This window comes from Rhamphochromis longiceps, linkage group LG10 (genome assembly GCF_057381845.1).
Source record: "Rhamphochromis longiceps isolate RC_006_pf linkage group LG10, R_longiceps_female_GT1.1, whole genome shotgun sequence".
NCBI lineage: Eukaryota > Metazoa > Chordata > Actinopteri > Cichliformes > Cichlidae > Rhamphochromis > Rhamphochromis longiceps.
In genome coordinates, this window is record NC_140566.1 from 32738162 (window position 1) to 32749172 (window position 11011).

General features: G+C 44.7%; 1 protein-coding gene across 1 annotated transcript; it reads left to right on the forward strand.

Annotated features, from left to right (window-relative positions):
- Positions 1-9912: 9912 nt before the first annotated feature.
- Positions 9913-10669, forward strand: LOC146661237 (uncharacterized). The gene has a single exon (XM_085419742.1). It carries the CDS (start codon positions 9913-9915, stop codon positions 10648-10650), a length of 738 nt encoding a protein of 245 aa, XP_085275868.1. The 3' UTR covers positions 10651-10669.
- The last annotated feature ends 342 nt before the right edge of the window (positions 10670-11011 follow it).

The window sequence follows — 11011 nt, forward strand, 5'->3', positions numbered from 1 at the left end:
CAGTCACTGCTTTATGCTGCTCTGTCTTCTCCGCCCTCTAATTCTCCAATTTCATGTGCATTATTTTCTTTTGTTATTTTGGTTATGAATTTCCTTGAATATCTCTGGCTGATTTGCTTCCTTTGCTTTCTGTTCTTGGTGATTATAATCACCGTCCTCATTTGTTTTCACCTGTCTTCAATTGGTCCTCTGTGTATAAATGCAGTCCTGGGTCTCCTTTGTCAATATCTACCCTCACTTTTCTGCTGTCCCCTATTATTCCTTTAGTTTTCCTTTTGGAACCTGCTTGTTTTATATATCAGACAACTGTTTGACTTCCTGACTAACATTGCAGTTTTTCATTACCTCCTCTGAAATGTTTGTACATTCTTTTGTTTGTCAAAAGCCCCTTTCTCAGTACTCATCCCAGTCCCTGGAATGCCATCTACAGTAAACACATAACATGTAAAAGCTGTGATGATGAATAAAGCTTATAATTTGAAAAATGTTTAAAACATTGTGTAAAATATGAATAAAATTACAATGCAAAAACAGAGGGGAGAAGAGACGGTGAGAAAGGGGGGAAGAAAGAAAGAAAAACAAACAAAACACCTGGATCAGCTGTATGGAGAAAAAAAAACCAGAAGAGAAAACAAACAAAAGAGCAACATAATAAATACAGCACCATCACAATAAACTAGCTAGCAGTAGATAACAGTAGATACTAAATATTAAACGCTATTGTGCAGCACGCAAGATAGACAGCGCACAATGTGCTTTTAGGCAGCAGCCAAGAAAGGTGTAGGGGAGGTGGTCCGCTTGCCTCCACCCCAGAGAAAAGGGTTACATCTCCTGGGTCTAGGTGCGGCTTGCCCCTCTGGGGGTGGGGGTACCTGGACCTGGGACATAGAGTATGTTTGGGGAGTGTGACTGTCTATGCAGTGTCTATTTGTGTCTGTCTACACGTTGGATTGTGTATATGGGGGTGGGAATGCACGTTTGTGTCCGCGTGCGCCTGTTCGTCTGTGTTTATATGTCAGGTTGGGTCTTAGACTCGACCTCTCTGGGAACATCTCAGGCCCTCCAAAGTACGGATGCCTATCTCCCCTCACCACACTCCCTGCTGGTAGCTGATGCCCTCAGACGTTGGTGTGTTGGTGGTTCTTGTCGACTGGGGCTGGGCGCTCATGCATGTACTGGCTCACTCCTGGTGGCCGATTGGCGGGGCCTGGCGCCTGTGACCTGGCTGGGCCCCTTCCGGGGAGTGGGTTGCCCTCAGGCCTCTGGCCTCTGGGCCTGAAGCCCGGTCTTCTCTGGCACAGCTGGCTGCCAGCAGAGTCCGCGGGCACGCCACTGCAACGCCCTCTGGCCTCTGCTCCGTGGCTGCTGGGTGACCTCTCGTTTGGGGCTCTACTCAGCTCTTCCCAGGAGGGTGGCATGGATCCCCTACTTTGGTGGTCCTCCTCAGGCCCTCGTACTCTGGGGCCTCTGGATGTCTGGGGCCTGGTCTCCTCTATACCTGCTTCATGCCCTGGGGGATGGGGCGATGGCTCCCCACACTCCCTAGCAGATTGTTACATGGAGAAACCTTTGGAATACAAGCATGCTGATCCACACAGGTGTACACACGGGTGTTCACAGACGCGGACTACACCTTTGGAGGAACATTTTCTAACTAATAAGGTTGACTGGAGGATGGGAAGAAGTTCACCTATCTGCCTCTACACGTTGGGGACACGTTGTTGCTGTGGTGCATGTTCTTTAATGTAAAAATTGCAAAGAATTTGAAAACTTTCATTACTCACAGTGCAAAAATCTCTGTGTGCAAGGTACAAGGCCAACAATCAATATGCTCTGTCGGTAACGTTTGCCAGTGCCATCCACATGGGCAGGTAAAGGTCTATTTTGCAAAAAAGAAGCCACATGTGAACATGATCTAAAATCACCTTCATCGTCTATGGGCCAAAGCTGCTTTATAATGGAATAAGGTAAGCAGCAGAAAATGGATGGACGGATTTTGTGTAGCTTCAAGCTGCCAGCATCAGATGTAGAGTACAGGGAGTGCAGAATTATTAGGCAAGTTGTATTTTTGAGGAATAATTTTATTATTGAACAACAACCATGTTCTCAATGAACCCAAAAAACTCATTGATATCAAAGCTGAATGTTTTTGGAAGTAGTTTTTAGTTTGTTTTTAGTTTTAGCTATTTTAGGGGGATATCTGTGTGTGCAGGTGACTATTACTGTGCATAATTATTAGGCAACTTAACAAAAACAAATATATACCCATTTCAATTATTTATTTTTACCAGTGACACCAATATAACATCTCCACATTCACAAATATACATTTCTGACATTCAAAAACAAAACAAAAACAAATCAGCGACCAATATAGCCACCTTTCTTTGCAAGGACACTCAAAAGCCTGCCATCCATGGATTCTGTCAGTGTTTTGATCTGTTCACCATCAACATTGCGTGCAGCAGCAACCACAGCCTCCCAGACACTGTTCAGAGAGGTGTACTGTTTTCCCTCCTTGTAAATCTCACATTTGATGATGGACCACAGGTTCTCAATGGGGTTCAGATCAGGTGAACAAGGTGGCCATGTCATTAGTTTTTCTTCTTTTATACCCTTTCTTGCCAGTCACGCTGTGGAGTACTTGGACGCGTGTGATGGAGCATTGTCCTGCATGAAAATCATGTTTTTCTTGAAGGATGCAGACTTCTTCCTGTACCACTGCTTGAAGAAGGTGTCTTCCAGAAACTGGCAGTAGGACTGGGAGTTGAGCTTGACTCCATCCTCAACCTGAAAAGGCCCCACAAGCTCATCTTTGATGATACCAGCCCAAACCAGTACTCCACCTCCACCTTGCTGGCGTCTGAGTCGGACTGGAGCTCTCTGCCCTTTACCAATCCAGCCACGGGCCCATCCATCTGGCCCATCAAGACTCACTCTCATTTCATCAGTCCATAAAACCTTAGAAAAACCAGTCTTGAGATATTTCTTGGCCCAGTCTTGACGTTTCAGCTTGTGTGTCTTGTTCAGTGGTGGTCGTCTTTCAGCCTTTCTTACCTTGGCCATGTCTCTGAGTATTGCACACCTTGTGCTTTTGGGCACTCCAGTGATGTTGCAGCTCTGAAATATGGCCAAACTGGTGGCAAGTGGCATCTTGGCAGCTGCACGCTTGACTTTTCTCAGTTCATGGGCAGTTATTTTGTGCCTTGGTTTTTCCACACACTTCTTGCGACCCTGTTGACTATTTTGAATGAAACGCTTGATTGTTCGATGATCACGCTTCAGAAGCTTTGCAATTTTGAGACTGCTGCATCCCTCTGCAAGATATCTCACTATTTTTGACTTTTCTGAGCCTGTCAAGTCCTTCTTTTGACCCATTTTGCCAAAGGAAAGGACGTTGCCTAATAATTATGCACACCTGATATAGGGTGTTGATGTCATTAGACCACACCCCTTCTCATTACAGAGATGCACATCACCTAATATGCTTAATTGGTAGTAGGCTTTCGAGCCTATACAGCTTGGAGTAAGACAACATGCATGAAGAGGATGATGTGGACAAAATACTCATTTGCCTAATAATTCTGCACTCCCTGTATAGCACAAGGTCTTCTGGCATGAGTCCTGTGATCATGGTCATCATGCCAATAGTTAAAAAAATAAAATAAAATTTTGTTAAATCTTTGACCAAAGTTTTGAATTTCTCATAGAGTAACGTTTTCAATGATGCTGTGAAAAAAGAATCATGTAATCCAAGGCCAGACTTATTCTGAAGCCAACCTATAAAACAGCAAAAAGCAAAAGATAATAATAAAGTAAAAAGAACTTATCTGCTCCTTAAGAGTTCACTCATAGTACCTTTGTGTGTGGTGTTAAATCTGACCAAACATTAACAGATTTGATTGTTCTAAATAAACACAGTGAAACTAAACTTTTCATGAGTAAAAGCGGCACAGAAATGTTGAGGAAATGTGCCTGACCACACTATTGCACTTTTATCCCAACAGTTCCATAACATCAATGTTCAGGTTTCAAAATATAATAGACCATATACTACACACACACATTTATGTTAACCCACTGCATGTCATATTTCATCCTAAACACAGTATTTGGCTGGGTTCTCTATTAATGGGATTGTTCATGAAAGTGAACCTTGTTGTAACTTTCAGTGATATCGCTTCCTTTTTCTTGAGTTGATATTCCTACAACCAGGACCCTTTGGCTTACAAACCTGCCTCTGGAATTAGAAAGATAACATTGTCTGAGTTAATTAATTAAAGATATAACTTTGCTCCCAGGTGTTCTTCCTGTTCTCCCCCTGCCAGGAGGCAGCTTCCCACTCTCACTGTCTGAAATTATAAATAATTTTGGCAATAGGTCCAGAGCATGGGGAGGATAAATGAATCCATGGTTAAAAAGTCTTTCTAAAGCTTCGAGATGTTATGAAAGTAATTCAAAAATGTGCCTTAAAAGTTGACCTTCATCTATTTTGGAAGAAGATGGATCCATTGGAAAGGAAAGACTCGGGGACATTTCTTTCATCCGTGTCTAGGAGAGTTTTTGCCTTGTAGATTGTCACTAACACTTTAAAGCCTTTAAAAATTAAAAGAGAAGCAATCAATACTTAATAAACTAAAATTACTGAAATTATAGTGAGCTTCCTTTTAAGAAGAACAGATGGGAGTTACTGCAGCTCCTCAGGCCACACATTCATTTAAGCATATTTGTAAAGAACTGTAAACCGCTCAGAAACATGTTTGGTGCAGCCTTGTGTCAGTTTCCAATTAGCTCAAAGGATTTCAGCGAAAAATCTCAGTATACATCAGCCTCACGAACCATCCTGCTTTTCATTTCCCCAAAAAGCTGAACCAACCCAAACGGCACTACTTTTAATTAACGACTAAGTTAATGAGTGGGTAAGGAAATTGAATTAGAGAGGATGTGTGGAAGCTTTTTAGTTGCCAAATCTTTAAGCCGTGTGATATTTTCACTGCTGTAAGAACGGACTGAAGCAGGTTTTTATACGAATGCCTCACATCTGTAGTTTGGCCAGCTGATATTATAGTGTCTCTTGGTTAAGTTGTTGTGTGCATTAAGTGAAGTTAGAGGTAAACATAATTAAGAAGAACAAACTAACTTGACCTTTTATTTTTAAACTCAAGAAAACGTAGAAATATCCGGCATTACAAGTGTACAAGGTCATTCTCAAAAGTGATTTTATACTCATTTTGTTTTAATGACTATCGCCTTCTTTGGAGCTAGTCAATTTAGCCTTCAGTATAGGATAAATGTAGCTAATAGGATCCAAAGGTTAGCAGCCCACTTTGACTTTTTACTGATGTATTATTTGTGACAGCTGAAATGCTGTCAATTTGAACAGGTTTCCTGTGTGTGGTAATCAGGCTCTCTGGTGCTAGCTGGAATTTCTAGTGAAGTCTTTGTGTTAATGTTTTGTGTGTCTTTGATTCCTGGCAACGGTCCCAATTAGTTGAATATGTCTCTCTGCAATCCAGAACTGAACTGTTCCTGTGAACAGGAGAATTGTGTTTTCTCTTACCAACTTACCGTTCACCCCTAAACTTTTTGATTAGGCAAATCCAAAACCTTCACTTTGATTTTTGTGAGCTATTCAGAGGTTGACTGGTGGGCTGGTGTGTTTCACTGTCCTGCTGTATTACTGAAGTGCACTTGACTTTCAGAGCACAAACTGATTGCCGAACATTCTCCTTCAGAATTTTCTGTGGAGAGCAGAATTCATGGTTCCTAAAGCAGCCTCAGACCATCACACAACTACCACAATGTTTGAGAGTTGATATGTTATTTTTGTGAAATGCTATGTTAGTTTTATACCAGATATAACACAATGTGAAGATTCTCGTGAGTCCACAGAATATTTTCCTAAAAGTTTTGGGGATCATCAAAATATTCTCTGGCAAATGTGAGACGAGCCTTCGTGTTCTTCTTAAATTTTGCCTGACTCACCGGTGGGTGCCTTTTTTTTTGCCCACTCTCTTTCTTATTGTTGAATTAATAAATTCTGACCTTTATGGAGGCGAGTGCAGCCTACAGTTCTTTAGATATTCTCGGTTCTTTTGTGGCTTCCTGGACAAGTCGCCTATGTGCTCTTGGAGTCATCCTGGTAGGCTGGCGACTCCTGAGAAGGCTCACCACTGTGGATAATACCTCACACTGTGATTTACTGGAGTCCTAAAGTCTTAAAAATGCCTCTGTTGTATTTTTCAGGTGAATAGATTCAAAAGACTATTTCTCAGCTATTTCTTTAGATCATGGCATTGTGTGTTGCTTTTTTGAGGTCTTTTAGTGTATTTCATTTTGTATATATCTGAATTTGTTCTTGTTTGGACTCAAGATGGGTGATTCTAAACAGACGTTCTGTGTTTTAAAAAACATCCAAAAGACCTCAGAAAGTTCGAGCTATTGGCGCCAATGGGAAAGACTAAGAAATGGAGACATAATAATTTCCAACTTTTTTATTTCATCCATCCATCCATCCATCTTCATCCGCTTGGTCCGGGGCCGGGTCGCGGGGGCAGCAGCCTAAGCAAAGAGGCCCAGACCTCCCTCTCCCCAGCCACCTCCTCCAGCTTATCCGGGGGAATACCAAGGCGTTCCCAGGCCAGCCGAGAGATATAATCTCTCCAGCGTGTCCTGGGTCTGCCCCGGGGCCTCCTCCCGGTGGGACATGCCTGGAACACCTCACCCAGGAGGCGCCCAGGGGGCATCCTTGTCAGATGCCTGAACCACCTCAGCTGGCTCCTTTTGATGTGGAGCAGCAGCTGCTCTACTCTGAGCCCCTCCCGGATGGCCGAACTTCTCACCCTATCTCTAAGGGAGAGGCCAGCCACCCTTCGGAGGAAGCTCATTTCTGCCGCTTGTATCCGCGATCTCGTTCTTTCGGTCACTACCCACAGCTCGTGGCCATAGGTGAGGGTAGGGACGTAGATCGACCGGTAAATTGAGAGCTTCGCTTTTACACTCAGCTCCCTCTTCACCATGATGGACCGGTGCAGCGTCCGCATTACTGCAGCTGCAGCCCCAATCCATCTGTCGATCTCCGGCTCCCTTCTCCCATCACTCGCGAATAAGACCCCGAGATACTTGAACTCCTCCACTTGGGGCAGGAACTCATCCCCGACCCGGAGTGGGCACTCCACCCTTTTCCGGCTGAGAACCATGGCCTCGGATTTGGAGGTGCTGATCCTCATTCCCGCTGCTTCACACTCGGCTGCGAACCGTTCCAGTGCGAGCTGGAGGCCCTCACCCGATGAAGCCAACAGAACCACATCATCTGCAAAAATCAGAGATGAGATTCTGAGGCCACCAAAGTGAAAGCCCTCAGCCACTTGGCTGCGCCTAGAAATCCTGTCCATAAAAATTATGAACAGAACCGGAGACAAAGGGCAGCCCTGGCGGAGCCCATCACCCACCAGGAACGAGTCCGACTTATTGCCGGCAATGCGAACCAAGCTCTTGCAACGGTTGTATAGGGATCGAATGGCCCGTAGCAATGGGCCAGACACCCCATATTCCCGCAACACCTCCCACAGGACACCCCGAGGGACACGGTCGAATGCCTTCTCCAAGTCCACAAAACACATGTAGACTGGTTGGGCAAACTCCCATGCACCCTCAAGTATCCTGGAGAGGATAAAGAGCTGGTCCAGTGTTCCGTGACCAGGACGAAAACCGCATTGTTCCTCCTGTATCCGAGGTTCGACTAACGGACGAACTCTCCTTTCCAGCACCCTGGCATAGACTTTCCCAGGGAGGCTGAGGAGTGTGATCCCCCTGTAGTTGGAACACACCCTCCGGTCCCCTTTCTTAAAGATGGGGACCACCACCCCGGTCTGCCAGTCCACAGGTACTGCCCCTGATCTCCACGCAACATTGCAGAGGCGTGTCAACCAGGACAGCCCTACAACGTCCAGAGCCTTCAGGAACTCGGGGCGGACCTCATCAACACCAGGGGCTCTGCCACCAAGGAGTTGTTTAACTGCCTCAGTGACCTCGCCCCCGGAAATTGGCGGGTCATTCCCCTCATCCCCAGACTCTGCTTCCTCCTCGGAAGACGTGTCAGTGGGATTAAGGAGGTCCTCGAAGTATTCTTTCCACCGCCTGACAATTTTCTCAGTCGACGTCAGCAGCGCTCCGCCAGCACTATACACAGTGCAGGTAGAGCACCGCTTTCCCCTCCTGAGACGTCTGACGGTTTGCCAGAATCTCTTCGAGGCAGTCCGAAAGTCTTTTTCCATGGCCTCTCCGAACTCCTCCCACACCCGAGTTTTTGCTTCAGCCACTGCCCGAGCCGCATTCCGCTTGGCCTGTCGATACCTGTCGGCTGCCTCCGGAGTCCCACAGGCTAACCAAGCCCGATAGGACTCCTTCTTCAGCCTGGTGGCTCCCTTCACCTCTGGTGTCCACCATTTGGTTCGGGGATTACCACCACGGCAGGCACCAACCACCTTGCGGCCGCAGCTCAATGCAGCAGCTTCGGCAATGGAGACGCTGAACATGGTCCATTCGGACTCAATGTCCCCAGTCTCCCTCGGAATGCTGTTGAAGCTCTGCCGGAGGTGTGCATTGAAGATCTCGCGGACTGGGGCCTCTGCTAGACGTTCCCAGCACACCCTCACTACGCGTTTAGGTGCACCAGGTCTGTCCAGCGTCTTCCCCCGCCACCTGATCCAACTCACCACCAGGTGGTGATCAGTTGACAGCTCAGCCCCTCTCTTTACCCGAGTGTCCAGAACATATGGTCGCAGGTCTGCTGATACGATTACAAAATCGATCATCGACCTACGGCCTAGAGCGTCCTGGTGCCACGTGCACTTATGGACACTCTTATGTTCGAACAGGGTGTTCGTTATGGCCAAACTGTGATTAGCACAGCCTTTTTATTTCAGCGTTTTCAAATTATTTGATTGGAAAGGACCTTGTCCTTTTGAAATTTGTCACAATTAACAGCACAGCTTACATCACTGTAGGGTATGTTTTTAATGTTGTACACCTCTACAGTAGGGTATGGTAGAGGAAATAATAATAAATAATAATACATTTTATTTATAGGCGCCTTTCAGACCCTCAAGGTCACCTGACAATAGTACAAAACATTAGTAGCAATACAATATAATAAGATATAGCAAAATAAAATGTAAACATAAGGTAAATGAGAAAAAAAAACAAGTGTGAAAGTATAAAAGCTAAGCAAGGAAAAATAGACTAAGACGGGATCAAGGGTATGCAATTCTGGATAGATGGGTTTTGAGACGTGATTTAAAAGTAGAGAGAGAAATGCCCAAACCCTCGCTCAATATTTAGAGGATGTTCATAAAAGAAACAGATGACTAATTTTGAAATACAGGGTAAAAGAGATGCAGACTCAACAGTGCCTCCAATATGTGCAAGTATTCAATATTTACAAAGTCATACAACCAGCAGACATTTTCTGTTGAACATGATATAATCCTACAAATCACAATACATAACATACAGACCATAGCAGACCAGGCTCCATCTCTGCCATCATGTTTAAAAGGGAGTCACACTAACTGTAGGACACTCTTCAACTGAATGAGATGCCTTTTGTTTTTTATAGTGGATTCACAGAGTAAGTTTTTGGATATACCACTGTAGGGACTTCTCAGTAATTCTCAGTTGTTGTCTAATTATACAATGTTTTAAGGTAAACATTGTGCAACTATGCATAACTTTCAGTAATTTTCTATTTTGTAGCAAGCTAGTAACATCTTAGCCGAAGCCTGTCTATGAAGCACAGAAGTGTTCTTCTGCTCTCTGAGGGAGATAAGCAGATGCAGGCCTGTTCAGCAGCACAAGGTGGATTTAGCATCCCGTGCCGAAGGCCGTCATTCACAGACAGCTGCTATTAGAATGATAGTGCCTAGCCAAATGGAGCGAGCAAGACAACAAGCAATGGGGCCTAAGAGAACACCGAACGCCGATGAAATTGAGGACATCAAAAAGTCATTGGACTTTCTAACTGAGGAAACATCGGCTATCAAGCTACAACAGAAATATATCCTAGACTTAGTCGAGGAAATAAGGTCGCTACGTAACCAGAATGCAGAGAAGGAGAAACGGATCGTCTATCTGGAGAGCAGGGTCGCGGACCTGGAGCAATATACCAGAATGAACGACGTGATCATCACAGGGCTGTACATAAAACCCCGGTCATATGCTCGGGCTGTGACTGCTGGCAGTAAAGAGGAGCAAGGAGATCTGGATGGGAGCTCTGCGGAGCAACAAGTAGCTGGTTTCTTGCAGTCGAAAGGGATCGACCTGGACTGTAATAACATCGAGGCATGCCACCCCTTGCCCAGGAGAAATGCTAGTGATAAACCAGCTATCATCATAAGATTTGTAAACAGGAAACACAAGAATGCACTGCTGAAGCAGGGGAGGAAACTAAAAGGATCGAACGTCTACATGAATGACCATCTAACCAAATCCAATGCTGACATAGCGAAGAAAGCACGATACCTAAAGAAACTGGGTAAAATTCAGAACACCTGGACTGCAAACTGTAAAATATTTATAAAGCTCAACGGTACACCGGAGGAAGCCAAGGTGCTGGTCATCAAATGCATCCAGGATCTGGAAAAATATTAACAGGTCACTTGACTACAAAGGCAAGGAGCGGGACAAACAATCTGCAGTCATCAAAGCAGGTAATAGAAGACAACAACGGAAGCTAAAGCGTAACGTATTCAAGGATGAAACAATCAATTAATTCATTATCTGGGAATTATACATTGCTACCACAAAGGATTGCTAATCAGGAGATAAATTCACCAGTAAACACGGAATACAAAACACACTTCACAGAGCAGGACATTGATCCAGAACTGAACTTTTTTAACATCAAAAATACCTGCTACTATCATACTGAAGAACAATTCAACAAAACTGTCAAGGTCGACGGCAAAATATCTATAATCCACTTTAATAGTAGAAGTTTATATGCAAATTT